Source organism: Crocuta crocuta, unplaced genomic scaffold (assembly GCF_008692635.1).
Source record: "Crocuta crocuta isolate KB4526 unplaced genomic scaffold, BGI_CrCroc_1.0 scaffold316, whole genome shotgun sequence".
NCBI lineage: Eukaryota > Metazoa > Chordata > Mammalia > Carnivora > Hyaenidae > Crocuta > Crocuta crocuta.
Window position 1 is genome coordinate 760,761 of NW_027529682.1, and position 27,434 is coordinate 788,194.

At 42.2% G+C, this 27,434-nt stretch overlaps 1 protein-coding gene across 2 annotated transcripts in view; it reads right to left on the reverse strand.

Moving 5' to 3' along the window:
• The window catches only part of CRTAM (cytotoxic and regulatory T cell molecule), a 37,931-nt gene extending 20,400 nt beyond the window's left edge, over nucleotides 1-17,531 (reverse strand). For both annotated transcript variants that reach the window (XR_013334850.1, XM_077763068.1), the window contains exons 1-5: nucleotides 17,460-17,531; nucleotides 9,496-9,642; nucleotides 6,091-6,243; nucleotides 3,914-4,057; nucleotides 2,791-2,952 (exon numbers count right to left, since the gene is read on the reverse strand). Coding sequence is in view for 1 of the 2 variants with exons in the window: in XM_077763068.1 (XP_077619194.1) it covers nucleotides 2,791-2,952; nucleotides 3,914-4,057; nucleotides 6,091-6,243; nucleotides 9,496-9,642; nucleotides 17,460-17,505 (652 nt within the window). In the remaining variant the exon portion in view is untranslated. The remainder of the gene's footprint in view (nucleotides 1-2,790; nucleotides 2,953-3,913; nucleotides 4,058-6,090; nucleotides 6,244-9,495; nucleotides 9,643-17,459) is intronic.
• Nucleotides 17,532-27,434: the final 9,903 nt, after the last annotated feature.

Below are 27,434 nucleotides of genomic sequence, written 5' to 3' on the forward strand. Positions count from 1 at the left end.
TACTGAAATGCGTCAACATTTGAAAATCCCGTATAAATCAATAACTGATATTTTCCAAATGACCAAGGCATGATGCTACAAAATTGTGCCTGGATAAAAGATTTATCCAAAGTGCAAATTTGTTCAAAGAATTTTAATGTAACGAGCTTGAAAAGTTCATTGATGTGGTTCTAGAGTCCCTATAGTAATTAACCTTTACGAAGTCACCTCTTGTTGAGTTTTAGTATAGTATCAAAGAAGAATATCCACAATTATCGGAAAACATAGTCTATTAATATCATCTTCCCTTCCCAACTACATATTTGTGTGAGGCTGTATTTTTGTATATATTTCAAGCAAAACAACATATTGCAAGAGAATGAATGCTGAAATTATGAGAACCTAATTGTTTTCTATTAAACCAGATGCCAGAGAGGCTTTTCAAAATGAAAAATAATGCCATTTTCCTCGCTAACATTTTGGTGTTGCAAAATATGGTAATTTTTTTATACAAGTATGTCATTTCTGTGTATATGTAGTGGATTATTATTTTTTAAATAAGTGGACATTTTAAATTTTTAATTTCTAATGCGTAAATATTGACAGATAACAATTCACAGTAAGTAAAAATTCTTTGGGGTCCTCAAATATTTGTAGGAGTATAGAGGGTGCCCAAAATCAAGATGTTTGAGAACTGTTGCTCAAGTTTTTTTTTTTTATCCCACCTCCAGATAAGTCATAGGAAATTCAGATTCCTCACAGGGAATACTAAAAAAATGAAGTAAATCATTTTGAAGATGGTCTGTCTACCCTTGTCCTGTTTTCCTTCTCCAAGCATTGCAATGTGGGTTTTTCATGTGAGCCCCTGACTCGCGCACGTGTTAGACTCCTTGGTCCATGTTTCAAGCAATGGGGGTTTTTCAACGGAAGACACTACTCTTTCCAGGACCTGCCCCCTCTCCAGATATGGTGCTTGCCTGATCCTCATTTTCCCAGGTCCTACCATGCAGTGTGGGAATGTAAGGGGTCAGAATCCTTACTTGTAAATTTATTTTATTTTATCTTATTTTATTAACATATTTTTAATGTTTATTCACTTTTGAGAGAGAGAGACAGAGACAGAGTAAAAGCAGGGAAAGGGAAGAGAGAGAGAGAGAGAGAGATACAGAATCCATAGCAGACTCCAGGCTCTGAGCTGTCAGCATGGAGCCTGAGGCAGGAATCCAACTCACAGATCTCACAATCATGACCTGAGCTGAAGTTGGAGGCTTGACTGACTGAGCCACCCAGATGCTCCCTTGTAAATGTGTTTTAAAGCATCCTCAGCTAATCAACCTTTTAAACCTCATTGGATGAAGAAAATGTTTGTAATATCTGTATGTTCATGTAGGAGCTTGCCAAAGGGGAAAAAGTCATAAACACATGGAAGTCCCCAACAGTGGATACTGGTGTTACTCTTTGAATACTTGATGGAGATTTGGCAGTTGGTGCTAAATAATTGATAGAGCACAAATAAAAGTCAAGCCTTATCCCGTTATTATTAGAAGCATTTATGATTATGATTTTGAGTCGTATAGAACTATGGCCAGTAATGGAGGAGAAACTGTGATTTTCCCCTCGAGCAATTTTTTGCAGGTGGCCCCGAACCATAGCTGAAAAGTCAACATAGATTTTTGTCGACATTGTTGGTTCTCTTATTTAGGAATCCGAAGGACTTGCAGAAGCATCCCCCGTGCATGCGCTGTGCTCCACTGACAGCAGAGGCTGGAGGGGGGAGGAGTCATGAGGAGGTAGGAATGTTTGCGTCAATTTACAGTACCCTACCCTGTCTGCGGGGGCTCAAGAGTTCTAAATGCAGCTTCCTCAAGACTTGCTACTTTTGGTTTGATGAGAAAGTGACTGGTGGAAAGCATGTGGTGGTGACAGGGAACCTGTTAGCCACAGCAGCAGCCCCCACGGGGCGGTGAGGCAATTTTCCCATGATGGTGTTCCCCTTCACCAGCACCTTTCATCAGCAGTCATTTCCTAAGGAGCTTTTTCAGCAAGTGTGTCCTCATCCAACAGCTTCCTCCTTCACTAGTGTGAGTGAATCCTTGTACTTCAGAAATTCTTTTGACACGGAGAGGTACCTTATCAAATAATGAAGGTCTGAATCTTGTGATTCATACTACTTCTTACTAGATACTTCTTGATTCAAAAAGTTTTCTAGAGTTTTGAAATCACTATTATTTTTTTGCATTTGATGAAGGAATCAGAGGACACATTCTTGAAAAATAGAGGCAACTCCTCATTTCCTATGTGATGTTTTATTTTTTATTATTTGTTCTGCTCAGAATATTAACATGATTGAACTAAAATCTGCAGAACAGTTATAACAAAATAAATCTAAAGAGTAATCATGACTCAGTTTGACTGTGTGAGTGTCTTATATTAGCATAAAATGATATGGACAAGTTTAGATTTATTTCAATGAATATGATCTCCTTTTGGGTATGCTTCAATTGACCTCTCCCAAATCATGAGTGCAATAAAAGAATTTAAGGCCAAGTTATGTCAGCTGTCCTCATCAAAAAGCAAGCATGATGCCATTTGCATATGGTGCCCTGCTAAGCTTTCTATACAACTGGGTTCTGACTGTTGGAAGAATTGCATTCTGATGCCCAACTGGAGAAATTTCAGTCATTAAAGGAATTTGCTCTTAAGAAGACCTTTGTTGACTGTGATTTCACTCTGAAGGACTTTTCCCATTGCATTTAATTTTATTCAATAGTGTAATATTAAGGTAAATTAAAAATGATTCATCCCTCTTACCCAAATCTTCAAATCGGAAGGGTGCTACCAGTTTTCTCCCTTGTAGACCTGTATGTCGGATGATGCAGTCCGCCGTTGAGTTTTTGCTGTATGTGTGGACTCTGAGGGTGCTGCTGCTATTACATTTCTTCCCATCAGTTTCAAATTCATGGTGGGTTTCACCTATGGAGCAAATTAAAGAGCTGTTTGAAGCTGTGGCTACTTAATACCATTGAGTGGGTTTGGGTCTCTCAGAGACCAATGGCCTTGACCTCTTGGCAAACCTGTTAGACTTCTAATCTCATTCTGACTTCAGCCAACTCCCTTGTACATGCATGGCCCTAGTCCCCTAGTCCAGAGGGAAGCAGGTGAATAACAATGGATAGGTTTCTATAAACCCATCACTACTGTGGGAAAAAAAATTCAAAGCTTATCTGGTTACAACAAGGGTAGTCTGATACTGTCAGACACAAAGAGCCAAGACTTTACTGGGTTGAATGAATAAGGCAAGTTAACAGAGATGTCTCAGAATGATGTAGAATTGGCATTGGACTGAATCTCTCTCCGATTATGTAAAATCTAATGTGACCTGTGTTACAAAGGAAACAAACTATAAATAGTTCCCAAGTGTGACAATTAGTTATCCTGCTTCAGTCAATTGAGCCCTACTTCCATCTAATCAAAGTTTAGATTCTTTGGTACAATATAATATTTTTATCTGTCATTGATGGTGTAACGTGGTACCGCACTTCATAAGGAGGATCTTAACCTGTTCTAATATAGAAGCATTATGGTAAATGTATTTTCAATTTTATGTCTGCTGAATAATTCATTCTGAGGTGATAGCTATATTGTACCTGTTTTATTAAGTTTTGTTGAATTTTAAGAAGCCATAATGAATACTCCATTTTAGGTTTCTACTGTGTTTTAAGCATAAGAGATAATCCTATTATTTGTGATAGATTTTCAAGATGAAGGCATAATATCAATTGGTTATAATGATAATTTGGAGAAGAACCGGTGCATTAGTGAATGGTATTTTCGGGCACCTGATGCCACCAGAGGGTGCCAGAGGATTTAAAACATCCTTGGAAATTTAAGTAGGAAGGAAAACAAAGGAGGAAAGGACCATCTCCGTACTTACCGTAAAGCTCTATGTCGTTCCCTAATATCCAGGTTATCTGTGGAGGGGGCTTACTTCTCACGGTGGAACATTTAAGTGTAACATGCTTTTTTCCATTTTGCATTCTGGTAACCGAAGCTTCCACAATTGGCATGGAAGGAGTTGCTGGAAGAAAATTGTTTTTTCTATGCTTAATTAGCTGGTCTACATGATGGATGTAGTAAAGCACAAAGTCTGATCATCTGTAGGGATGATTGTAGCATATGGTCTAAATAATGGTCTAATTTTCCCCCCTTGACCTTTTCTAGAATCCAGTTAAAGGGGTTTTATGTACTTGTAAAGCTGTCTTGGTTGTAGTCAGATTGTTTGTTATCCAATGTGGGATTAGTCCCTGGAAATCCCCAATGTTACAGCAGCAATTTTTGAATTTGACATATGACTGTATTTGATTAGTAGAATGCTAGGTGAGGAGTACAGACCTGGATTCTAGTTTCATCTGTCCCCAACTATTGTAAGAACTAGTGTATGTCTCTCAACCTCTTGGTGTATCAGTTCCCTTGTCCGTGACATGAAGGAGTTTATGTTGGCTTATGGCTGTTTCAGTTCTAAACTTTCATGAGCGTATGATTCATGCCAACCTAAGTTAGTTCCGTCCCCTCCTTACAGCAAAAGATGCATTTCTTTTATAAAGGACCCATTTGTCCTTTTTCTTCCTATTCCTGTCTTGGAAAGGGAGTTCACCTTTGAACAATGTGGGCCTGAGGGGCACTAACACCTCCCTCAACCACTGCACAGTAAAAAATTGCTGCATAACTTTTGACTCCCCCCAACCTTACCTAACAGCCTAGCCTTACTGATAGCCTGAACAATTGATTAGCACATTTTTGTATGGTCTATGTATTTTATACTGTGTTCTTACAATAAAATAAGCTAGAGAAAAGACAACATTATTAAGAAAATCATTTATAGGACTGTACTGTATTTACTGACAAAAATTCACATGTAAGTGGATGGGCACAGTTCAAACCTGTGTGGTTCAAGGGTCAAGTGTACTTTTTAGCTTGGCTAACTTCCTCCCCTTTCCCATTCTACTTCACACTTTGGTCCAGAACCCTACTCTTTCACATTTGTTTGCTGGTTTATCTGCCATTGAGACATTGTAAAGTCAGCTCCAAGTATGCTGGCAGTACAAGTATGGAGAAAATGAGCTATTTGAGGAGCTAAGAGTCTGGTGGTAGACTCAGCCCCTAAACTGTTAGTTGAAAGATCATGTGTTAAGTGCAGCAACAGAGGTACGTGTAGATTGTTCTATGACCCAAGAAGGGCACACAAGCAAGCAGCATGAGCCAGAGTGCTGGGAGGGGTGGCCAGTAAGGTGGGCTGAGTCACATTGGTTCTTAAAATCCCTAGGGAGCCATTCCTTCCCAGATGCTTCATTACCACGCAGGCACCACGTTCTATTCATTCAACAGAAGAAGCCTAAGAAATTCATTTGTGTGATATGTGGAATTATGCCACTTAGAGATCAACAGAAAGCCGTGTTTAGAATGGATCTGTTCCATCACAAAAATCGGAAAAGTAACAGCAGTAAGACTCCCACTGAACCCAGCTGACCGTCCACAGAACTGAGCAAGTTTCAGGCAGTCTCGACACTGTTAATTCCTATCCTTGTCTCCCCACCCACCTCCCACTGGAAGAGAAGAACTGGTTTGGACAGAGGATGTGAGCCAGTTGCCCAGTGCAGTTACATCTGAATTCATTCCGTCTTAGGCTATGCAGTAGTTAAGGTTCTACTTTTTTTTTTTTTTGAACATACTTGTTTTGCCTGTCTAAACTAGTGTGCCAACTCCTTGTGGGCACGGATCCTGTCTAATCCCTCTTTGATTCCCAGGAGCTTAGTATAGTGCCTGGCACATGGTTGGGACTCATCAAATATTAATTCTCCTTCCTTTTAATTTCCCCAGAGAGGAAACTTAGTTGATGCCAAAGACACATTTCACAAAGTCACATTTTAATCTAGGGCTTGCCAGTCAAAAACGTTCCTTTCTGTTTCCTTCCAACAAAGGATGGCAGAGGCCCCCTAAGAAATGCCTTGCTATAGGTGCTATTTCTAACTCAGATGTTAAGCGTAAGAATGATGTGTCCTGTTCGGACGACTGTCACTCCCATGCTGGGTTTGCTGGCTGTCAGCCACCTACCTAGCACGATCACTTTTACTTCCTTTGTTCTCACGTTGCTGCTGTAACGTAAACACTTGTACACGCCTTCATCTTGCTGGCTGACATTAAGCACGCGGATGGAGAGCTGATGGGCGGAGTGATGTAGCAGCTGGTATTTGGGATTTTTTAAAGCTGGACAAGAGGGAAAAAGAGCTGTTAGGAAGCAAACTAGCAGATGAATACAGACTCTCGGTGCATTGATTCTTCACAGGAATGGCTTTTGAATTTCACACATGGACGGAACAAATGTCGCATCTTCGACTGAGCTGCCTTCCAAATTCTGGTGTTACCAGCTGGATGCTTCTCAATAGCTCCACGTTAGTTTAGGAAACAAAATATTTTGATACCCGGATCTGTGATATAAACCATTGGCTTTATTTGCACCTGTGGGAAGTTAACCCTAAGCTGGTGAAGTGTTCAGGCTGTAGGAGGATTACATACCCCCCTCTTTTTTTACATTATGAAAAATGCCCCATTAGATTTACCTCTTTGAATTTTGTTTTAAACGTTTATTCATTTTCGAGAGACAGAGAGAGACAGAGCATGGGCAGGGGAGGGGCAGAGAGAGAGGGAGACACAGAATTCAAAGCAGGCTCCAGGCTCTACACTGTCACCACAGAGCCCGACACGGGGGCTCAAACTCACAAACCATGATATCATGATCTGAGCCAAAGTCAGACGCTTAACGGACTGAGGCACCCAGGTGCCCTTAGATTTACCTCTTTGAAATCTGATTGAATTGAGGCTGTCTTGTCACAAAGGATCAACGCATGGCTGTTCATTATTCCAGTTGAATGCTTTTTATTTTTTTTAAGGGTCTTATTTTTAAGTAATCTCTACACACAACATGGGGCTTGAACTCATAACCTGGGATATAGAGTTGCATGTTCTACTGACTGAGCCATCCAGATGCCCCCTTTTCTTTTTATTTTTTAGAAATTTATTATTATTTGAAGTTTCCTAAAGATTTTAGCAAGTGGTTTTTGTTTTTATTTTTGTTTTGTTTTGTTTGATTCTATATTGACCTGGGATGTCTGTCTCAGACCATAGGTCCTTTAGCAAATCAGAAGCTCCTGAAATGAGTGGTTTTGTCTTCCTTCCTTCCTTCCCTATCTTCCCTTCCTTCCATTCTTTCCTTCCTTCCTCTCTTTTCCTCCCCTTACTCCCCCCACCTCCACTATTGTAGATCTGTAACATGAACAAACCTAAAATAGTTGTACTTTGACTGGCTGCCCAAGGAAGGTTGTCTCTCATCTGAAATAATGGTCATGTGTCCTGGGACACTGGTGCGACCTGGGCTAGAACCCCTGCATTCTCAGCCTCAGCACTATTGACTTTTGAGTCCATAATTCTTTGTTGTGAGGGCCTCCTGTACATTATATGATGTTTAGCAGCAATGCAGGCCATTCTACTCACTAGATGCCAAAGCCCCTGCCTTTCCCCAATTATAAAAACCTGAACTGTCTCCAGACATTGCCATATGTCCCCTAGAAGGCAAGAATGACCCTCAGTTGAGCATCACTGAGTTCAGTCAAGGTACTCTGCTGCAGAAATTTGAGAGTGCCCATCTTCTCCCGGTTTACCAAAAACCAAACCAAAGCAAGAGAAAGCATGATTTAACAGGAATTATCTCTACTTGAAGTTTTTTCTCAAAACTTTTAACAACTAATATCTACTTTATTGGAATCTAGTATTGGTTGTTGATTTAGCTTGAAATATGTGGTTATTTTACATTGAACATAAAAATATTTAATTTTTTTAATGTTTAATTTTGAGAGAGAGAGAGAACGAGCAAGTGAGTGTGAGCAGGGAAGGGTCAGAGAGGGAGACATAGAATCCGAAGCAGGCTTCAGGCTCTGAGCTGTCAACACAGAGCCCGACGTGGGGCTCGAACTCATGAACTGTGAGATCATGACCTGAGCTGAAGTCCAACACTTAACTTAACTGAGCCACTCAGATGCCCCAAACACAGCAATATTTAAAAATATTTCATAGCATATTACGTTTTTTAGAGGCTCTGCTTCTACAAGGCAGAATGAAATGTACTGTTTTGGAAACTTTTCCAAATATTTGGCAGTTAAGAGTATTAAATGGAAGGGCGCCTGGGTGACTTAGTCGGTTAAGAGTCTGACTTTCGCTTAGGTCATGATCTCGTGGTTCGTGGGTTCGAGCCCTGCGTCGGGCTCTGTGCTGACTGCAAGCTCAGAGCCTGGAGCCTGTTTCAGAGTCTGTGTCTCCCTCTCTCTCTGACCCTCCCCTGCTCATGCTGTCTCTCTCTCTCTCCTAGAAATAAATAAAAATATTTAAAAAAAGAATATTAAATGGAGATATACAACGTTCTCATTTTGAAGGGGAGGGTTTAGTAAAATCCTGCCCCAAAAGATGAACTAAATAGGTTTAAGAATCCCTTTCCTTGGGGTACCCGAGTGGCTCAGTTTGTGAAGCATCTGACTCTTGATTTCAGCTCAGGTTATAATCTCATGGTTCGTGAGTTTGAGCCCTGTGTTGGGCTTTGCGCTGACAGTGCAGAGCCTGCTTGGGATTCTCTCTCTCTCCCTCTCTCTCTGCTCCTCCCCTGCTTGCTGGTACTCTTGCTTTCTCTCACTCAAAATGAATAAATAAACAACAACAAAAAAAATCCCTTTCCTTAAGAAAGAAAACCATTGTGACTATGTGAGGTGATGGATGTTAACTAGACCTACTGTGGCGATTACTCTGAAATATCCACATAACACTAGATCATTGTACACATTAAACTAATGCGATGTGACATGTCCATTATATCTCAATAAAACTGGGACGGGGTGGGTGAGAATCCCCTTCCATCTCAGGCATCTGGGCTCAATGTGTGCTTGTGAAAAAGAGGAATTACTGTCCTTTCCAAAGAAGCATGTCCTGTAAGTTGCTCAGCCATCTTGCATTTGTGCTAAGGCTAACGGAAGAGGAGATATTTGGAAGGGCGTTTTCTGATGTGACTTTGCGTTGCTCACAGGCGGAAAACGAAGCAGCTGACTCCAGATGTGGGGCCATGGTGCCAGCCGCTGGAGGACACAGGGCCTCGTGTCAGTCTCCTGACTGCCTGTCATTGGTGCTGCTGAGAGTGAAAAAGCAATGTGGGGGTGAGGTGCGGGCATGGAAATGTGCTTTGTGACTTGAGCCCCCTTTATCAGTCATGCTGGTGGGGTTTCCATTTCAGACTTCCTGTCAAGAAAAGCAGCCATGTGTAAAATAATAGGCTTCTGGGTGTGGATCCCCGTGTGATAGTCCATGGGCCAAGCCCACCGTTTGGGTGACTCAGGCTGGTTTCTATCCCACCAGCCTGTCTGTCTGGAAAATCCCTCAGGTTGAGGTCTGGTGGTGATTCTTGTTTTTTCTTTCACTTACCAGGATGCTCGTTGAAAAAAATGGTGAACCCTGATGGGGCCAGCCATTGCAGGGATGTGGTCTTCCCCTGAGAAATGACACACTTGAGAGTGAGGGTCTGGCCTTCCTCCACGGTGACTGTTTCTGTGTGGTTGGTCAGAAAGGCTTCTGCAGAGGAAGAGAATTGGAGACCGTCAGGCTGACATGGGCCAAGACACTCCCAAGCTGAGGCAGGGACTTAATCTCAACCTCATCCATTCATTCTATCATTCATTGCACCTTTCTTTCTTTTTTTTAATAAACATTTTTAAATTTTTAAAAATTTATTTATTCATTTTGAGAGAGAGAAAGAGCAAGTGGGGTCGGGGCAGAGAGAGAGAGAGGGAGAGAGAACCCCAAGAAGGCTCCACACTGTCAGTACAGAACCTGATGTGAGGCTCGATCTCACAAACTGTGAGATCATGACCTCAGCCAAAACCAAGAGTCGGACGCCCAACCGACTGAGCCACCCAGGCGCCTCTCATTACATATTTCTTATAGAAACAAAATGTAAGTCAGTACAAAGGAGCTCGTACTGTATGTAGAAACAGTAGGATGTCTCCTAAAGGAGGTCTGAATGAAGCGGTGTGATTTATGATAGGAAAAAAAAGAAAATGTTAAACAACATCTATCAGGCACCTGTTCTCGCAGAGGCCAGAAACTCAGCCAGGCCATGTTAAACCTATATTTAATTTAACTTTCAAAATAGTCCTATAAAGAAAGAATTATTTTGCTGGCTGCCCAGATAAGGAAATAGAGGCTGATGGCTACACAGGTCCTGGAGCTGGGATCTGTACCCATGTCTGTGGGCTTCCAAGTCCACGGTCATGTAACTAGGTCAGACTATCTCAGTGAGGAGACTGGGAAACTCAGCCTCTCTGGCCTCAGTTTATGAAGGAAGCTCCTTGTGACTTGAAGTACAATGTGTGTGTCTGGGATTCTAAGCGACACTCTTGTGAATTAGGGAGCTGCCCTTCACGGGGTGCGGTTAAGCCCCACCTGCAGAAGGGCTTCTGTGCCAGGGGAAGGATGTTCTAAGATCTCTTCCAATTTAATTTTCCACAGCAGCACTTTGTCGAGGCAGACATGAGAGGCTCATTTCCCGAAACACAACCCCCAGAGAATGATAAACAATTGGTTGCAAGCAGCTGCAAATGTATCCTCCCCAAAAAGGAAATTGATAAAAAAATAATAATAAATTGGATTTCTGCTGATTTGGCATATTTATTGCCATCCATTAGTTCTTCAAGTTTTAAATTAAAAAAACACATCTTTTGTTTTGAGGACAATTCTTATCAATGAAAGTACAAAGCCCTTCCATAAACAGAAGAATACCGTGGGGTTATAAATTATGAATAGCAAATGTAATGAGTTTTACTGCAACATCTTAAACCTTAAAAAAAAAAAAAGAAAGAAGAAGGAGATTGTTTCCTTGTGATAAATGTCAAGTATTAGGGAAAGTGCTTTGGAGAGCCCTGGGAATTAATTGGTGCAGACTTTTTAGTTTGTTCCATTTCTAGGTCATTAATTTCCATCTAGCCTCTGGCAATAATAACCCAGAATGTTGTGTTGTATTTGTATTGACTTCCATGGGAAAAAAGTTTGCTTGAGCTCTTCTGGAAAAAATACCCATATCAGCAGCCAATACTCTAATGAACAATGAAGAATCGATACAGCATACTGTGTTTTCGTAAGAGCGTTGAAGTGTAAGCCCTGAATTCTGTTGAGGTTGGGTTATTTGGAAATATTTTTATCTATAAAATCAACCTGTAGTTGAGTAATAAGGATAATATTAGTAGAGACACTTTGAAATGACAATGGAATGTCTTGTTAGGTTAAGCAACTTCTGAGCCAAGAAATTGAACCTGGAACCATCTACCTCCTCTTGCTTCCATAATCATTCCATTATGATTCTTGCTTTACTTTCTAGTTCTTGTGTGTCATCCTGCTTCCTGCAGATTGAAGTTTCTAGAGGGCAGTGACTATGTCATATTTCTCTAAAACTCATTCCTTACAGAAACTATCACAGTGTGAGCTTGAAAAGGAATGGTTCAATGCCAGTTTTTATGATAGCACCATAATGTAGGCGATGGGCAGATATCTTTGGTCTCCTGTGGTTAATAAGAATACTGAGAGACAGGAGGGAAGGTACTATGTTGAGTCAATGATAGAATAAAAGACCACCGTTAAGCAACATGCCCTGATTTCATCCTTCAGGCCAGAAGTTGATCCTTGGAAGTTTTGGCCAAGTTACTACCTTTCGGCAAAGTGATTGTCTAGACGGGAAGCCTGCATTTGGGGAAATAGAAGTGGTGATATTTATCGGCAGCCTGTTTATGAATAAATGTCTTCCATTTTAAAGACATCTTTTTCTTGAGATGCATGCTTTTGAATGAAATTGCGTTATTTGATTCTTAACAGCGTAAAAAATTGTAATGAGGGGTGCTTGGGTGGCTCAGTCAGTTGAGCGTCCAACTCTTGGTTTTGGCTCAGGTCATGATTTCACAGTTTCTGGGTTCAAGCCCCGTGTTAAGCTCCATGCTGTCATCCCTGCTTGGGATTCTCTTTCTCCTCTCTCTCTGCTCCCATCCCCTACACATGCTCACTTTCAAAATAAATAAACTAATTTAAAAAATTGTAATGAAATATAGTACGGCTTTTTACCATATGCTAAAGAATTGTATCTCCTAAGATTAGTTTGCTCTCATTTTTGAGAATTTAGTATCAGCCAGCTGACCACAACTGTAAATGCCTGGGGGGGTTTCAGATGGAGAGGGCTGTGTTGGAGACATAGAATATTTGCTGTTTCCGCAACTGCTCCAAGCCTTGCCTTTAGCTTGACTGGCTTATTTCTATTGCAGTGTTATCATGTAGACCCCATGCTTGCTTTTTGAGACAGGAAATCATTGTAGAAAGGAAGAATGGCCCCAGTGAGAAGCCACAGACCTACACTGCTTCAGTTCTAGTACTTAAAAACATTGTTCAGTGCATCTAGGCCCTGCTAAAGGGTGGAAAAGGAAGACCCTTGTACCTGACTTTTCAAGGTATGTCTTCTAAGGGAAAGTCCCGCAGGATTCTCTCACTGCCGTTGCAGACCAAACTGTCTTTTACATTTTCTTTTTCATCGAAGTTTGGAGTCAAACTTTCACCTTCTTTGTCAGAGGGATGGGGTGTGGGTTACCTTCTTTGTTCACCACTTCCTCCCTTGCAGGCTCTGAAAACACGTATATTCTTGGGCACCCTTAGCGTTTGTTATGTAGGATCCTGAGTGCTGTGTGTCTACTTCCTCGTGCTCCCCAGATGGGCCTCAGTGTGCCAGTGTGCACATTAGCCCTACATGGCTCCACCAGTGCTGAACGAGCAAAGCTTGGCTGTGAATGGCTGTGGGGTTTCTCCTGGGAGGGAGGTCAGCACTTACTGTAGGTCATATTTACTGAGTGGATTATTGACTTCTGACTAGAACCATCCATCCATGTAAGGCCATGTGTTATGAGGCTGCTGGTGGATTCTGGGCTTATAGATCTGGACTGGTTTATATATGGAAGTGGAATGCGTGACCTTCACCATCATCTCCACCCCCAACCTCATGAACTAATTGTCCTGTCAGTGGAATGGCTTCTCACCAGAGCATCTGTGGCTGACCTTCAAGCAAAATGGCAAGTAGAAGTGACTGCCACCTACCCAAGCATCTACAGATCAAACCTGCGCAGTCCCTAAGATTCCTTGATTTCCGCCCCCGCCTCAATATTTTGGGAGTTGCCATGTCTGATCTTCCCTCTGCTAGGGGTTATCATGTTGATTGAAGAATGAATAAAATGTTCTTTCTTTTTCTTATCTTAGTAGCCCAATTATTGCATGCAGCGAATTTTAAAATTCCAAAGCAGAGCAAGTCTGTACTATAGGGATGCCAAACTCATCATGCCCCATCAGAAATAATCATCTCTAGCGTCCCCTTGTGGTCCAGACACATCTAACACAGATATGCCACCTGCTCCGTTCCATTGTTTGCTTGTATTAACTAATGTCACCACCAGCCTCTGCCAGATTCAGGTTCACAAAGACATTTGGCCTTTGTCCATGCTGTTCTGTTGACCTGGAAACCTTTCTTGACTCCTCCAAGACTCAGAGTGTACCACTTTCGCCAAACCTGCCTAACCAGTCTTTAGCTTCCTCCTCCTTCACAATGGCCCTCCCTCTCCTCCAGATCCCCAAAGGTTCTGAATGGACTTCTGTTAGAACGCTCAGCACATTACTTTATAATTATTTGGTTACAAGTATGTCTCTGTGTGTAGATTACAAACTTCTCATGGAAAGGTCGTTGGCCATTCATTCATTTTACAGTCCCAGGGCCTCACACGAAGTAAGATTTTAACTATTAGATAAATTAATGGCTAAAAAATGAAGAAGTTTATATATTCATTAGTAACATGTAATAGGGTAGAAACTTAGCTCTGTTATTGTTATGTTGCATAGAAAAGCTTGAGTTAACACCAGAGACACAGAATGAATTGTGTCAAATCAGAGCCCTATTTACATGACTATTATGAGGTAGTAGACAAAAAAGTGCTTCAATTTAGATCGTTATAAAACATGTTTATTATTATTTAGATAGAATCAACAGAGAAAGTTACGAGGGCGAAAATGAATCTGGCTTGGCCCAAATTAAATTATTTCCAGTATGGCTTTCAAGAAGGCATCTCAAAGTGTCAACAAACATGGGAATTATCAACAGGAATATCAACAGAACCTTAAATTGGCAACTGTTCTTTATTCTCTGTATCCTACCCTCCACTAACGACCAGGATAGAGGGTTCAAATTGGTGGATTTTCATCATCCACAATACAGGTGAATGGGATGAATTTTAAAAAAATTCATTCTTATTGCATTTTACACATCACATTATTTATGTGAGTAGTAACCTTAAAAAGAGGGAGGCTCCAAGATTATGGGACTTTTCTTGTCTGTAATTCTTGGCAGCCTTAGTTAGAAGTTGCAATGGTAGAAGAAGGTACAGTGATCTTCCCATAATTCATAGCTAAAAACAGCTGCCAGTGTATAGTGTTGTCAGAATTGATGATTTGCTGCCTTTTTTGCTAACAGGAAGCAGCACGATCAGTACCTTTCCTATTTGGGATTCTGATGGACCTGAGCAAGGTTAGGTCAGAGGGGACAAATTGTGCTTGATACCATTGAGCCTAGATGCCTTCTGAGTGGCCCTTTAGGTGAGTTTTCGGATTGGGATTTTTCAGTAACAAATCTTCCAAACCATATAAATCAGTGGCTATCAAACTTTTTTTTTTTTTTTGAGAGAGAGAGAGAGACAGAGACAGAGACAGAGAATGAGCAGGAGAGAGATAGAGACGCAGAATCTGAAGCAGGCTCCAGGCTCCAAGCTGTCTGCACAGAACCCAACGTGGGGCTTGAACTCACAAACCGTGAGATCATGACCTGAGTCGAAGTCAGTCACTTAACTGACTGAGCCACCCAGGCACCCCTTAAACTTTTGATCTACATTAAGAAACACTTACTATCACAACCTGCTAGAAAGATGCACACACACACGTGCACGCACGCACACACACACACATACACACACACACAATGTTTCATGAGATAATACTTATGTGCTGTGTAAGCTGATTCACCAGCTGGGAAAACTTGGGCAGGTTATCTAACTTCTTGTAAACTATATTCTCATGTAAATTAGGGATATTAAATATTTATTTTTGGGAGAGCGCAAGTGGGGGAGGGGCAGGTAGAGTGGAACAGAGGATCTGAAGTGGGCTCTACGCTGACAGGCTGACAGCAGTGAGCCTGATGTGGGGCTCGAACTTATGAACAGTGAGATGATGACCTGAGCCGAAGTCAGAGGCTTGACCGACTGAGCCACCCAGGTGCCCCAGGGATATTAATACCTCAGTAGCTTTGTTAGGATTAAATGTAATTAATAAAAGTACCCAACACTGTGCATGGCACAACAAATATGTTTTTCTCCTGTCTTTATAAATAGTATTTGAATAATTTACATTCTAAAAACGTCTTAGGTGTATTTTAAGACATGATTATAGCTGCTTTTATTTAAAAACTTTTTTGTAAGGCATTTTTATGAGGCAATAACTTGAATCCTCAGAAGTTAAGGTCAGTTAAAGGCTTCAAACTTTGGAATAATTGAAAGCATTCTAATTTTAGCTGTCTAAATGTACTTCTCCAGAATATATGAGCTATTCTTTAAGCCACTTATTGAAGAAACTAATATTATTACCAATATTGAATTCATATTATGTGCCTCAGGGTAGAGGGACCAAAAAAGAAAGCACTTCATTTAATTGTATAAAATAGGAAATGGAAGAACTATATAAAATAGGAAATCTAGGTTTTTGTTTTTAAATAATGTCATTCAGGTGCAGTTGTATGGTGAAGGCAGATTTAGGACAGGTGCCTTACCTGAAATATAACTATAGTTCAATATTTGGAAACAAAAACACACAAAGCAAGCAATACACTTATGTATAACTTCCTTTGCAAGAATTTGCTACAGCTTGCAATCAGAGATTTAAAGACACCTATACCCTGCCTCCCGTTTGAGCAGGAATAATTTGACTTTTGTTAAAAAAAATCTTTAATTTTCATATTGCTACATTAGAATTAAGTAAGCATCAAAAACCAAACTTGAAAATTATAATAAAATGTAAAGGATAATAGGAGAGCCTGGGTGGCTCAGTTGGTTAAGCATCCCACTTCGGCTCAGGTCATGATCTCACCATCTGTGAGTTCGAGGCCCACGTCGGGCTCTGTGCTGATAGCTCAGAGCCTGGAGCCTGCTTCAGATTCTGTGTCTCCCTCACTCTCTGCCCCCCCTACTCACGCTCTATCTCCCTCTCTCAAAAATAAAATAAAAACCTAAAAAATATTAAAATGTAAAGTATAACTGACTCCAAAAATAAGCAGGAACTTTTCATGGGGCTTATTATTATCTCTGAACTAATTAAGAGTTGTATAAGCACTTTGCCATTTTCAAAGTGCTATCACATTTTAAATTTGATCCTTGTAGGGGCACCTGGGTGGTTGGTTGGTTGGCCGGTTGGTTGGGCATCCGACTTCGGCTCAGGTCATGATCTCATGGTCCGTGTATTCGAGCCCTGCATTGGGCTCTTTGCTGACAGCTCAGAGCCTGGAACCTGCTTCGGATTCTGTGTCTCCCTCTCTCTGCCCCTCCCCCTCTCATGCTCTGTCTCTCTCTCTCTCTCACAAAAATAAACAAACATGAAAAAAATGTTTTTAATCTAAGGAGTTTGGTGGCCCAACATTTTAAATCATTCTTCTTTTCAAGATACAGAAATTAAGTTTTAGAGAAGTTATCTGGTTAAGGCTTATTCAGTGAGGAAGTTTTTTATTTTTGTTTTTATAGTTTATTTTATTTTTGAGACAGAGAGAGACAGAGCATGAGCAGGGGAGGGGCATAGAGAGAGGGAGACACAGAATCTGAAACAGGCTCCAGGCTCTGAGCTGCCAGCACAGAACCTGGTGGGGGGCTTGAACCCACGAACCACGAGATCATGACCTGAGCCAAAGTCAGATGCTTAACCGGCTGAGCCACCTGGGCACCTCAATGAGGAAGTTTTTAAAATCCAAAATTGACGCCCTTTCAGCAAATAGACCCTTAAAACACAGAGCCCAAGAAGCTCGTTACATTTTGCCATAACATAGATCCCACAGAGAGGGCACACTACAGAGAGCCTTTCCATACCCTTTAGCACTTGAACAAGAGGTTAAATAAAGCAGTAACAATCCTTCCCGTGTGATTTTGGTGTAGCTTAGAAAGCATTAACATTTTTACCTGGGTTGCCTTCTGTAGTAGGTTCACTGCAAACGCAGTTTACTGATAGGCAGATTTGGTAACATATCAAGTCAAGAGTAGCATAAGAAATGAGCTCTGAGTGCTTACCTTGTAAGGGGAAGCAAGCCAGCAAGCTGAAAAGTCTCCACCACATACTGCACCGTGCTATTGTCACACTTTGTCAACTTCCTCTAGATTCTGAAATAAATGGAGCAGAGTGGTTTCTTTTGAAGGGGAGAGGCAGTAGCTTTGTGACCTCATGTGTCGACGCCTCCATTGGCTCTTGAAGTCCCCTCTTAGTTTGCCACCCCCAAAATACCTCCAGGTGGAACATTTAGGGTACCACATGTGTCATCGTGATCGTGGAGAGGTGTGAGTGATGTGTTGGTGGCACAGATCACTCTGCCACACGTGGGAAGTACTGGTAAATCAACTTGTTGTGAGGCTTTTTGGGGGAGGAGGGGTGGGAGAGAGATGAAAATTTCCCTGTGTGGTGATGTAATCCTATTTTTACTTTTCTAGTGTATTGACAGTGATAATTAGACAGTTTTTGCTGAACCTTTGTGAATATTTTATTTCTAATTCTGACAACAATGTATAATGATTTTCAGGGGCAGAATTCGGTCACATTATTTGATCATTTAAAAAAATCATTCATCCCTCCATCCATCCATCTCTATATCTGTCCAGCCATCTAGTATGTATTCTAAGATATCACATATAAAAGATAAATTCCTTGTTTTTAAGGAGAATATGATCTAGTAGGGGGTGACAATAGGCAAATGAGCTATTTTGGTATTTAACTGTCATTAATTGGGCAAATTGAGATACATTATGTAATTTTTTTCCAGGACACACAGCAAAATACTAACGAACTTATGGACAGAAAATAGCCTAGTCAGGGGAACCTGGGTGGTTTAGTCAGTTGAGTGTCTGACCCTTGATTTCAGCTCAGGTCATGATCCCAGGGTTGTGGGGTTGAGCTCTGTGCTGAGCGTGGAGCCTGCTTGAGATTCTCATTCTTTCTCTCTCTCTCCCCCCCTTCCACTCTTGCTCTCTGTCTAAAATAAATAAAATTTAAAAAAAATGAAAATAGCCCTCATTGTTTGGCAGATTATAAAGGAAAATATATTTACTGGTTCTAATTAAAATAAGTGTTGATAGGGTACCCGGCTGGTTCAGTTGACAGAACATACGACTCTTGATCTTGGGGTCGTGAGTTCAAGCCCCATTTTGGGGTAGAGATTACTTTTAAAAAATCATAAAATTTAAAAACAAACAAACATAAGTATTGTTATTCTGTAAATGTGTTGATACTTTGGGTAGGGAAAATTCTATCCATCAAAAATGTTTTTCAAATATTTTACCTATTTTAATGGGTAGAAACAGATTGAAAAGAGGAGAAAAAATAGAATTTTCCTGTAGGGCATAATGTGATATGATGGAATGTTTCTCAAATTTTATGATGATATAAATGCCTCGGGCCTCTAGCCAAAAAAGGCAGTTTGCTAGGGTCAGCCCCGGACCGATTCAATCAGAATCTTACTTGAATAAGGACCTGCCTGTGTGTTTAACAAGCTCTCCAGGGTATTGTAAGTCAAGTTTGAGCAACAGTGTTCTGGAACAGAAATCAAGACATAGGGGAGCTAGCCCTCACTCTGCTACCAGTCACGGTCTAGGTTCATAGAAGAGTCTCCATAAATTGCTTGTTGGTTATATTGACACATGTTGACTAGCTTACGGAAGCAGGGAATGGATAGGTTGCATTGTACCATTTTTTATTTTATTATTTTAAAAAATTTTAGAGAGAGTATGAGAGGTGGAGAAGAGCCGGGGGGGTGGGGGGGAGGCGGGGGCGGAGAGAGAGAGAGAGCATCTTTGGTAGGCTCAGTGCAGAACCCAATGCAGGGCTCAGTCCCACAACTGTGGGATCAGGACCTGAGCTGAAATCAAGAGTTGGACGCTCAACAGACTGAGTCACCTGGGTGCCTCTTATTATGCCATTTTTTTAAATGGAGAATTAAGGAGTTTGCTAGAAGTGACCATCAGTGGCAGAGCTGAGAAGACAAACCAAGACTTAAGTCTTTTGTCTGATTTTTTTTCTTCTTGACATTCTCTCCAGATACTTCTAGTTTTTGTATTTAAGGCTCTGTGGTGTCTAAGCATCCAATTTTCCTGTTGCTGCGATGTCCTTGCTTTAGGGTGAGGCCTTAGTTTTGTACCTTGTCTCCTACCCCATTAAGGAACATGTGTGTAAGGCATCTCTTTGGGCCTCCCATTGGGAGGTGTGAATTGCCTATGGTCAGTTGATAATTTCTCACGTTTTCATCTAGAAGAGTGCTATTCCTTACAGGATTTTCTAACAGTTCCTGTCAAAGAACAGAGGGAAAAAGTTTACGTCTGGTGTTGTCACATGGGCCATCAAGGAGTCAGCATCTGGACCTAGATACTGATTTTCCAGATCATGAACATACCCTCTAACATGAATGTATGAGGAGGGCAAATACCACCTTTACAGGAAACAGAAGCAAAAATGTCATCATGGGATGTTTCATTTTAAGCCAGTGGAAAAAAATCATGGTCCACCTCTGAATTAAATTCAGATAGGGTCCTGGAGAAGGGTCACTTTGCTTCTCTCTTTCCCAGTGGTGGTTTTCTGTAATTTTCTCTGTTGCATAAAAATGTATGGAAATATAGGTGAAAATGGAATGAATGAACTGAATGAGTCAGGTGACCAAAGAATAAAATATCCTGAGATTGAAACTACAATTACAGTGTAGCCCAGCTCAGGTCTGTTGATTTAACGTGATTTTAGTACAATACCTGTGAATGGGTTTACATAAAATGTAACAGGTGTTCATTTAACTGAAGACAGGTAGATTTTCTGTTTTTCTCCCATTCTCTTTCTAAAACACTCTTCCACTTAAAAGCTTCCAGTGGTTTCCTTTTGCCTGAAGATGGTAGTCCAAACTCTTCAGCTAATCATTGAAGGCCATTCACACTCGGCCCCCATCTACTTTTCAACCCCCCTTTCTACCCTGACCCAAAATATACTCATAGAAAATTCTTGCCGTATTTCAGGCATATAATACATTTTCATAGTTGTAGTCTTTTTAGTTTTTTTTATAATGTTTTTGAAGATACCTTCTTTTTTAAAGTTTATTTATTTTGAGAAAGAGAGAGAGAGAAAAAAATAAAGAACCAGTGGGGGAGGGGCACCCCTCCCTGGCTCGTGCCCTCTCTCTCTCAAAATATAAAAATAAAAAAATAGCTGTATTAAGGTGTATAACGGTGTTTGTTGACATAACAAATGGTATGTCTTTGAAGCGTACAACTTGATAAATTGTCACATATGCCGCATACGCCTGTGAAAACTCCATCACAGTCAAGAGAGTGACCATCCCCGTCACCCCCATAGGTTTCCTCCTAGGTGTTGTGTAACCTGCTCCCCTGTCCCTCCCCACCTCCTTGAAGTCACCTCCCACCTGCTTTCTGTCTCTATCAATTAGTTTTAATTTTCTAGAGGTTTACATAAGTGAAATCATACAGTGTGCACTTTCTTTTATCTTACTGCTTTCCCTCAGCATACTTTGGGGTTCACCTGTAACATAGCGTGCGCTGAGGGTTCATTCATTCTAGTGCTGAGAGGTGGCTCATATAACTGTATCACGGTTTGTTTACCTGTTCACCTGTAGCTGGATTTCAGGGTTGTTCACCATAGCAGAGACTTTTTGTTTTTATTTTTAAATTATTTTAAAGTGTATTTATCTTGAGAGAGAGAGTGAGCGAGTGAGCAGGGGAGGGGCAGAGAGAGAGGGAGACAGAGAATCCCAAGCAGGCTCCGTGCTGCCAGCACAGAGCCCAGTTTGGGGCTCAAAGTCACAACCTGCGACATCGTGATGGTGTCAAAATCAGGAGTTGAATGCTTAACCGACTGAGCCACCCAGGCACCCCTATCATGGTATAGTTTTTAAAAATTAGAGTCACCCTCTAACTGATTCAATGGAGTAAACAAAGAGAACCTGGTATATTCCTATATTTGCTTTTCGTGATCTAGTTCAGAAAGCAAAGTTCAAGTTAATTAAGTTAAATGCTGGTCTTCGGTTGGCACTTGGGCCACCCCAATTCTCCCTTGATCGCCCAGTGGCTGAAGGGACGGGACATGCCTACTGGGTCCCTCTCTGGGAATTGCTTTCAGTGGGAGAGACCCATCTCACCCAACGTCCTCCCTCTTCCATGGGGCACTTAGGGAGGGACTTAGTGTTCTGTCCTCTCTGTCCCAAGATGGAGCAACTCTGGAGGGAAACATTCTAGCTCCATAGCTCTCTGCAGGATCTGGATCAGGAGGGCCCTTGGTCGTCACTGTGTTTCACTCCAGTATCTCTCTTTGTTTGATCTTGCTTCCTTCACAAGGGTCCTCCCCAAGAGCGTCTCCCATAAACCTGTCCACACAAATCTCCATCTCGATACCTGACCTGGGGAACCTGACCCACAACAGCACTTGAAATAAATTGTCACATGAGGGAGCGAATTGAAGGGATGGACTTTCCATTTGAGACGCTCTTTTTGCTCTCAAACCTAAAAGGATGTTTGACATCTCATTCTTCCAGAGCATTAAGGAAGACCTAGCTTTATTTTTTTGATATTTGTTTGAGAGAGAGACAGAGACAACATGAGCAGGGGAGGGGCAGAGAGAGGGGGACAGAGGATCCACAGGCTCTGAGCTGACAGCAATGAGCCTGATGCGGGGCTTGAACTCATGAACCATGAGACCATGACCTGAGTCAAAGTCAGATGCTTAACCGACTGAGCCACCCAGGTGACCCAAGAAGGCCCTACTATATTTATTTTTTGGACAAAGCAAGTGAGGGAGGGGCAGAGAGAGGGGGACAGAGGATCCAAAGTAGGCTCTGTGCTGACAGGCTGACAGCCCAGAGCCTCATGCAGGGCTCAAATTCACAATCCATGAGATCGTGACCTTAGCTGAAGTTGGATGCTCGACTGACTGAGCCACCTGCACATGCTTAGGAGACCTCACTTTAAATGGCACTGTGGGCAATGATCTTTTTCACCCACTGGTATGGTATCCAACTGGTCTCAGATCTTGACACACATCATGATAGTCCACTGGTCTGAGGTTTAATGGTCCGTGGGGGCAGTGCTGGAAGGCAGGCAGTGACCCTGAGTGACATGCAGTTGTGGTTTGCTCGGTTCTTTCCACTCCCCTCACCACCCCCACTTCACCCTGCAGCCCACAAGGGGTTCAGCAGAAAGTGGCTCTTGTGGCTGCTTAGCCGGGTGGAAGGAAAAGATGAGGTTGGAGAGTTGGAGGGCAGTGGCCACCGGTGGCCTGCTATCTGTTCTCTGATGGAAGGGAGTATACTGGCCACCTTGCATGTGGGAGGCCTTGCAATCGACCTCTGGTGGGTCATTCTGATCTTCATCTAATGAAATCTTCCTACTGTGTCCCAGCACTAATAGGAAGTCCCATTTCAGGGGGTGGTGGCATGGGGACAGATTTTAGAGAAACAAACAGACATCTTCTCTTTCCTTCCATCGCCTTGGTCAACGTCGGCTGCCAGAGGAAGGGGAAAAAAACCTGAAAAAGGCGACATTTAAGTACGTGAAAGGTGGACTGATGTAGGGTCAGAAAAGATAGGGGATTTCCCCATGTGTAGAAGCCACCGGGGTTTTTATTGTGATTACGAGAGGGCCTAAAGTTTCTTGACATTTCTTGGCTACTGTGAGGAATCCGTGGCCTTTCCCAAGACCAAAGCCAGAATTGGTCTCACCTCCATTTCCCAGCAGATGCCTTGGGGTGGGTAGTTTACCCCTGGTGTAGGGAATCTTCGAGCTCTGTTGTAGACACACAAAGTAGCTGTGGAGTTTTTAAAGTAGGGCAGCACCTGTTGTAGTTACTGAGAGAAGGCTCTTTTAGCAGTAGCAGAGCTTAGTGGGATGAGTATGGGGTGGAGGTAGGGGTAGGAGCCAGGTAGACAGACCTGGACTATCACCTGGGCCCTGTCACTAGCGGCTATGTAGCCCTGAATAATGTACTCGCCTCTTGGTATCAGTTTCCTCATCTGTAAAATGGGAAGAATAACTACTGCAGAAGGTGACTGAGTGTAGAGTATCCCAAGTGCCTAGCACAGTGGCCCACAAAAGATCCTCCATCAACTGGGAGACTGTGGGTGGCTAGGACTATGTCTCATACCCACAGGAACCGCAGGAGGCTAGATGTAGCTACAAGAGAGAGCCTGCTAAGCTTTTGTTCTAAAGACTTCTGCCTGGAACTGAATCACATGGATCATTCTGGAAAAAAAATAACCCAAGTAAGAGTTAATTTCACAAGGAAACTGTGGTTTGGGGGAAATGCACCACAGAATAAGTCAGTGCCACCTTTGTCCCTGGCTCACACCTCTCTCCCAGGACAAATGACTTCCCTGGAGATCCTTCATCTGCAAACAGAGGGGATTGAATGAGAGCAGTGGTTCCCAAAGGGTGTTTTGAAGAAACGAAGTATCTGCTAGGTGCCTCAGGGTTGGGTGATATTTTCCTTAAAGTTTCTTTACAAAAATATTTTAAGCAATTAGGCCTGGCCTCAGAGCCAGGCTGACCCGGCTGGCATCGTGGCTCTAATGAGTAGTGGCCAATGGGACTTTGGGTGGGTTACTGCATCTTCCTGAGACTCCATTTCCTCTTCTGTAAACTGGAAATAATGGATTAAAGAAGCTTACATCTGTTAAGTACTTAGAACAGTGTCAGATATACACAAGCACTCAACAAATGCTATCATTTTGCTAGGCTCTGAGCACCACCAATCTATTAATTTGTTATGCCAAGTAAACTAGTTTCTGGGCTGGATTCCTTGGGCTTAGAATAAAACCCAAATGTTTTACCATGGTCTGCAACACAAGTTGGTGACCTCTTCCTATCAATCACCAAGTAGTTAATATGCCCTCCACTACTAAACTCTGCCATGGGCTGGAAGCAGACTTAGGCAATATGTAAATGAATGAGCATGGGCTGTGTGCCAATAAAACTTTATTGATAGGCCCTGGACTTTGGATTTTATATAATTAGCAATGGGCCATGAAATAATATTTCTTTTTTGATTTCTTTTTAAAAGTTTATTTTGAGAAAGAAAGAAGGAGAGAAAGAGAGAAAGAGAAACCCAAGCAGGCTCCGCCTGTTAGCACAGAGCCCAGTATGGGGCTCGATCTCTTGAACTGTGAGATCATGACCTGAGCCTAAATGACGAGTTGGACACTTACCCGACTGAGCCCCCCAGGCGCCTCTTCTCTTGATGTTTTTTAACCACTTAAAATTATAAAAACATTCTTGGCTTGTGGGCCATTTAAACACAGGTTATAGGCCAGATTCTGCTTGTGGACTGGTACTTCACTAACCCCTGGGGTACAGGACCCCGTGTCTAGGTCTAATTGCCTCTTCAGCCTTGTTCCTTCCCTCCTGCCATGCTTCCTCAGTTTTAAAGCTCCCTGGCCTCTTGTGTTCTCACCCAACTAATCCTTTTCACTTGGGGGCATCCGCAATCCTTCAGCCTTCCTGGAGCCTCCTCAGATAGCTCTTGACCATGACCAGGTTCAACCCAGCCTTAGCTGGGGGTTTCATTACCAGCTGCCAGGAGACACCAGATGTGACCTTCCATAAAGTGCGCCCTGCCCCACATCCCTCCCAGAGGTACTGCCATATAACCCAGTTTTCTTCCTAGACAACATTGATCAACAGCTATAATTGTCTTGTTTATGTAATCACTGTCTATCTCTCTGCTCCATGAGAGCAGGGACCTTTCCGTTCTTGCGACTGTAGCACCAGCTGGCCACCCCGCTAAGAACGTAGCATTCAACCAATATTATGGAATGATGAACGAATCCATGCCTCCAGTGTCTTCATTTCTGTCATATGGTGAGCTCATAATTTCCTGATTTCCTTACCTTGTTAAATTATGAGGACCAAATACAGAGGTGTTTTTAAGACTATAAAGGGTGACACAAAAAAAGAAGATGTTAAGTCATTAAGGCAGTCCAGAATTCAACTGACACACCCCCTTGCACCATCCTCTGACTGCGGAAGCCAATTTATGGGGATAACAGTAAAGTGAGGCCGGTATGAATGAAGCTACTTCTATTCTTTGCCCCTGATATTTTCTACAGATTCAAAACTGGATCCGTGTGTGGTTTTACTTTTGGCTTTAGCAAAAGCAATTGTTTATTTATTAACAAGTAGTGTCTTCTTACTAGCATGTCCTATTAGACTTTTAATTTATTTTTATTATTTTTTAATGTTTGTTTATTTTTGACAGAGAGAGACTGTGAGTGTGGGAGGGGTAGAGAGAGAAAGAGCATGAGCAGGGGAGGGGCAGAGAGAGGGAGACACAGAATCTGAAGCAAGCTCTAGACTTGTGCTTGTCAGCACAGAGCTCGATGTGGGGCTCGAACTCATGGACTGTGAGATCATGACCTGAGCAGAAGTCAGAGGCTTAACCCACTGAGCCACCCAGCGCCCCTAGGCTTTTCATATTCATGAAATGAATATTCATCCAACCATGCTATAAAAACTTACATGCCCATTTTGCAGGTGCAAATAGGCTAAGGGGTCTAGCAAGCAGCTAAGCCAGGATAATAACCCAGCTCTGACCCTGGAATGAGGACTTCTTCTGGAGTACAGCATGAAGTTCTTCTCCAGTGACACACAGACCTTCTGCCTTATCAGCACAATGGCACTCAGTTGTCTATCTAAACCTGTATCTTTCTGTGGTCAGGAGCAAGCCACCTGGGTTTTTACATGTTGGTTTCTGGCAAAATGAAGCATTCTGTTTCTTCAAAGGAAGACTGCTTTTTAGTCTTTAACTAACTTAAAAAAAAAAGAAAGAAAAAGTATATTTTGCTGATTCCAGCTTAAACAAATCCAGAGCACATGAATTCATTTTCTCTGGATGTGCAGGCAGGCTCCCCTTCCGTCACAAAAGGGCAAAATGCGTTGGGGTGGATGTCAGGCAGAGAACAACTGAGGACGAGCCACAAGGTTAAACACATCTGGTCTTGTGTCACGTACAAGCATGCGCTCCTGTTTCCTTAGGCAGTAAACCGCGTCAGGGGAGTGGCTGGCTGTGTCCATGGAAATCTGCATTCATGTCCTGAGCATAAGTTGGCATACGTGGCTTGTTCTAACTTGTATATCAGCTTAATATATCTGTACTTCAAAAAATGGGCTCTATTATGGTTTTTAGGAGCATAAACCTAGCTTGAGCTGGATTGCCCCTCTGTCTTACCCAAATTCTTTTTGTTAATGTTTATTTATCTATTTTGGGGGAGAGAGAGCTCATGAGCAAGGGAGGGGCAGAGAGGGAGAGACAGAATCCCATGGAGGCTCTATGCTGTCAGTGCAGAGCCTGACATGGGGCTTGAACTCACGTACTGTGAGATCATGACCTGAGATGAATAGATCATTCCTGGTGCACCTATCTCCTCAACATGAGCAGGGGTGATGGATGAAGGCTTGCCCATCGGCAGTGGGAGTATGAGGGAGCTTGTTTCCTCACTCCTGGGCAAGTGCCACCTCTCCAGCCTGGGTGACTAAGAGAGCAGCCTCACCAGAGGGGGATCAGAGAGACCCACAGTGCTGCCAGGGTTTTCCTCCATTTCCATCAGCAGGAAATGTCCCCCTGGCCCTCTGAGAGAAGAATAACACTCTTAATGGACATTTATGAAATAGTAATGACCACAGCAGCATCTAAAAACATGAAGGAACAGAGACCACTCAGAATTTAATAGGAGATTGCTCTGGACTGAGGACACAGCTCCTCTTTATTAAATCATCTATGAACCACTTCAACGGAGATGCTCATGGAATGGAATGATCTCATTACAGCGGTGCCAGAGCTGTATCCAGAGAAAGAACACACAGCCAGGAGAGCACAGATGCCACAGGTAGTTTACAAGGAACTTGGCAATACAATTTGGTGTGGTTTTCCTTTTGTATAATTACAGACCTGTTTCTTCAAATAAATACACCCGAAACACATAGAAAAACCAAAAAAAAAAAAAAAAAAAAAACAAAAAN